Source organism: Nicotiana tabacum, chromosome 11, assembly GCF_000715075.1.
Source record: "Nicotiana tabacum cultivar K326 chromosome 11, ASM71507v2, whole genome shotgun sequence".
Taxonomy (NCBI): Eukaryota; Viridiplantae; Streptophyta; class Magnoliopsida; order Solanales; family Solanaceae; genus Nicotiana; species Nicotiana tabacum.
Window position 1 is genome coordinate 141,496,156 of NC_134090.1, and position 3,633 is coordinate 141,499,788.

Below are 3,633 nucleotides of genomic sequence, written 5' to 3' on the forward strand. Positions count from 1 at the left end.
CTCCAGTATATTATGCAAGACCGGTATATTATACTGGAACTCCAGTATATTATGCTGGAGTATTTTTTCGGATTTTGAACAGTGTTTTCGTTCAAATTTATCTTTACATGAAAAGTGACTAAATTTCGATTACTTTTGAAACTAAAGCTATTTTTAAATGATCACTTGTAAATCTGGCTATTTTTGAATTTCTCCCAAAAATAAATAATGCAATTTATACCTTTACAATCCTAAATGGAAAAAATACATTCCACAAGAGGATAATGAGAAGAAGAATAAAAATAAAGCATAAATTTTTCTCTTTCCCAAAAAAAAGAAGAAAAAGGACCAAAAAATCGTTTATCTGGACCAAGTATCCCACGCTGCCTAACCCCTTTTGGCCTCATCCATGAAATGCAGTTTCAACCACAAGATCAAATCTCTAAAAATTACCAAAACAACCCCGAATGGAATATCTCAAGAGCTGGAGAAAAAAAGAAAAGAATATCTTAAGGGTTAATATAGTCATTTCACATATCAAATTAAATGATCCCTGTTCTCCCCCTCTACCTTCAAATCCTCCGCCATTTCTCACACACACACACACTGCGCCCACTCTTTCTTTAACTTTCTCTCTCTACCTATACATACACATATACACAGAGCTATACACACAAACAGTTACAGCGAATGGCGTTGCAAGTGCAAGTAAACGGCGTATCCTTGAAGCCTTCAACGGTGCCTTCATCTTCTGCATGGAGGTCCAGCAAGCAATCAGTGGTCTGCGTTGCAGGAGATTATGGCTTTTCGCCTAGGGTTTTTAACAACAGGGGGCTGAGTTTGAAGGTGAAGTGTAGCTCCGATGCTACTGCTACTACCAGTGTGACGGTAGGGCAGGTGACTGAAGTTTGTAAAGATACCTTTTGGCCTATTGTTGAAGCTGCCGGTGATAAAACTGTCGTAGTTGACATGTACACTCAGTGGTGGTAATATTACATATACTTCCTTTTCCTTGTAGATTGATAAAGTTCATGCTTAATTATGATTAAGTTTTTCCTTTTTTTTGCTCAATATTAGCGTAATCCTGATAATTCTGCCTATGTGAGATTCATAAAGTATAGTTTGTCTCAAGATAAAGATAAGGAGGAGGATTGGGGTAATTAGACGGTTAAGGTAGTAATAATAGAGTTTAAGTTCTATGCATATCTACACAATCCGATCATCTAAAAGGTAACTGACTGTATATAACTTTTTTAATAGCATTTACACTGATGATGTAATCATTACACTGTCAGTGCATATAACTTAAACCATAATATTAAGAATTGGATAAGTAGCACCCAAGGGTGTGGCATACCGGTCAATGAAGCTAGAAGAACACCATGGTTGAACATGGTTCGAAATACAGTAGAGATAAAAATGATAGGCAATTTGTTTTCATATGCCTACTGGGGAAGACACCACCTCTGTGAGGCAGTGAAAGTATAAATGATTGATGAGAAGTTTGCCTTACTACTGTAATTTGGGAGATCGTGGAATAGGAGAACTAATTAAGCTGATATTGTTTCAGATTTCAAATTAGTACTAGTTGTGGCACATGGATGTAAAAAAAAGTTTCTTATTTGGATGAAATAGAAACATCTCTTTTCCATTTCTTTTTACCCAGATCATTTCTTTGTTTCGTGTGTTCCTGTGGAATTCTATCTCAGAATACCCCCTAAATAACTACGGTTAGAGAGTCAAATGGGTCAGGTAGAAAGAGTCTGGGTCTGGTCAGACATACATGATACATCTTGGTTGGTTCCACCACCACTAGAAAATGGACGTATATATATAACCTTTCTTCTAAAAGGGAGATTCTTATAAATCTTGTTTAAGAGATGAACCCTGTTATTGGACAATTTTGGAGAGAGTTATCTTCACAATCCCATTATTGACTTAGCCTAGGTAGTGTTCTTCAATCGTTCTCTCCTTAAGTGAAGTGACCGTTGATATCTATGTTGATGGATAGTTCAGAACAATTATGACCTAAGTGGAAAATGTGCCTAAGAGCAGTACAAATGGTCAAATGGCGTTTTGCTTCCCTTTCACTCTTTATGACTGTCAAAGACTATTGATTTCTTGGCTAAAGCAATTTCACTTTACACTGCTTCTCTTGACCTTATGGGATGTATTTGAAAATCGTATTTGGCGGTCACAGGAAGAATGTTAACCGGCTGTTCTGTAAGTTTCTGCTGTCACCAAAATTGTTTCCAAAATGGGACAGATTCTACCTAGGTGGGTAGTTGGTACAACTGAAATTGTTCACATCCATAGCTCTACACCTTGCAAATGAAGCTACAGCCTCCACCCCCTGTGCCAACCAAATACAAATATAGGGAGAGAGGCCAAATTTGCAAAATATTTCACTATTGATCATCATGAAACGATATCTTGTGTATTCATCCAAAAAAAATAGACAGGGGCATACATTCTGACTCACCTTTGTGCTATGAATTATCGTCTTACGGGTATCAAGACCCATACTTTCAGGCATGTGGTCTAGTCAACACTGAGTAACACAAGTTTTGATCAAAATGACAATGTATGTTGAATTTACTACAAACAGAGCAACTGTTGCAGACTAGAATGTTACAAATAGTCAAGTGATTGGAGAGGCTTTGTATGCTTTCAGATGTAGGATTTGAAGAATGGTCTAAGTATTAAGGGGGTTAATCATGCCCTCCTGTCATATCCATACACTGTCGCCTGTCTCATATGCAGCTACTTGATTGAATGTTTATTTGAAATTTGAACTAGTTGTTTACCTCATTTTTATTATCAATTTAATCGATAACCTTTGTGCCTGTGGGAAACAGCATTCTAGAGGGTCTTCTCCATTTTTTCTTTGTTTTCTATCTCTTGATTTCTGATTTCAACCCACCTGCAGGTGTGGTCCTTGCAAAGTGATTGCTCCAAAGTTTCAAGAACTGTCGAAGAATTATAATGACGTGGTCTTTCTGAAGCTTGATTGCAACCAGGATAATAGGGTATGTATTCGTTAAACTCACCATTCCCTTCTAATGAAACAATACACACATACACACAGAATTGATTAATGTGATAATTTTTGGCAGCCACTAGCCAAGGAACTAGGCATAAAGGTGGTTCCAACGTTCAAGATTCTGAAGAATAATAAGGTCGTTAAAGAAGTCACTGGAGCAAAACTTGATAATTTAATAGCGGCAATTGAGGATGTGCGGTCAAGTTAATAGTATTATTTTCTATTATTTCTTCTGCTTATTTGTTTATAACGATGCAGATGATGTGTATCAATGCCATAATTAGTTCTAACTAAATTCAGTGTATAGCCGTGGATGATGAATTTTTCATTAGAGAAGACGGAAGTAATGTATTTTGTATGCAGCGATAAATATTATCTTTAAATTTCAGTCGGCAATGTTTTATTTTTTCCTTGGTGAATAGTAGTCAAGAAAGCTAAATACCCACATTTTCATTTCACATTCTGTTAAGACATAAAATAATACATAGATTACGGTATAACACATGTGGATATTAGTTATGCGGAAAAGAAATATAAGAAGCAGAAAAATCTTCAGTTTTATGTGGAGATTATCTCTCCTAATGCTACTGGATCGTTTAGAGAAATAAAAT

At 36.2% G+C, this 3,633-nt stretch overlaps 1 protein-coding gene across 1 annotated transcript; it reads left to right on the forward strand.

The window, feature by feature from the left end:
* Window positions 1-558: 558 nt before the first annotated feature.
* LOC107803208 (thioredoxin F1, chloroplastic-like) lies at window positions 559-3,418 on the forward strand. The gene is made up of 3 exons (XM_075225512.1): window positions 559-962; window positions 2,909-3,008; window positions 3,096-3,418. Exons 1-3 carry the CDS (start codon window positions 670-672, stop codon window positions 3,228-3,230), a joined length of 528 nt encoding a protein of 175 aa, XP_075081613.1. The 5' UTR covers window positions 559-669; the 3' UTR covers window positions 3,231-3,418.
* The last annotated feature ends 215 nt before the right edge of the window (window positions 3,419-3,633 follow it).

What these genes read in the sequence shown, in the direction of transcription:
- LOC107803208 (XM_075225512.1), top strand. Translation starts at nt 670, where the DNA reads ATGGCGTTGCAAGTGCAAGTAAACGGCGTATCCTTGAAGCCTTCAACG. An exon ending in GTTGACATGTACACTCAGTG is followed by an intron (nt 963 to 2,908) that starts GTGGTAATATTA and finishes ACCCACCTGCAG; the next exon opens with GTGTGGTCCTTGCAAAGTGA. An exon ending in ATTGCAACCAGGATAATAGG is followed by an intron (nt 3,009 to 3,095) that starts GTATGTATTCGT and finishes AATTTTTGGCAG; the next exon opens with CCACTAGCCAAGGAACTAGG.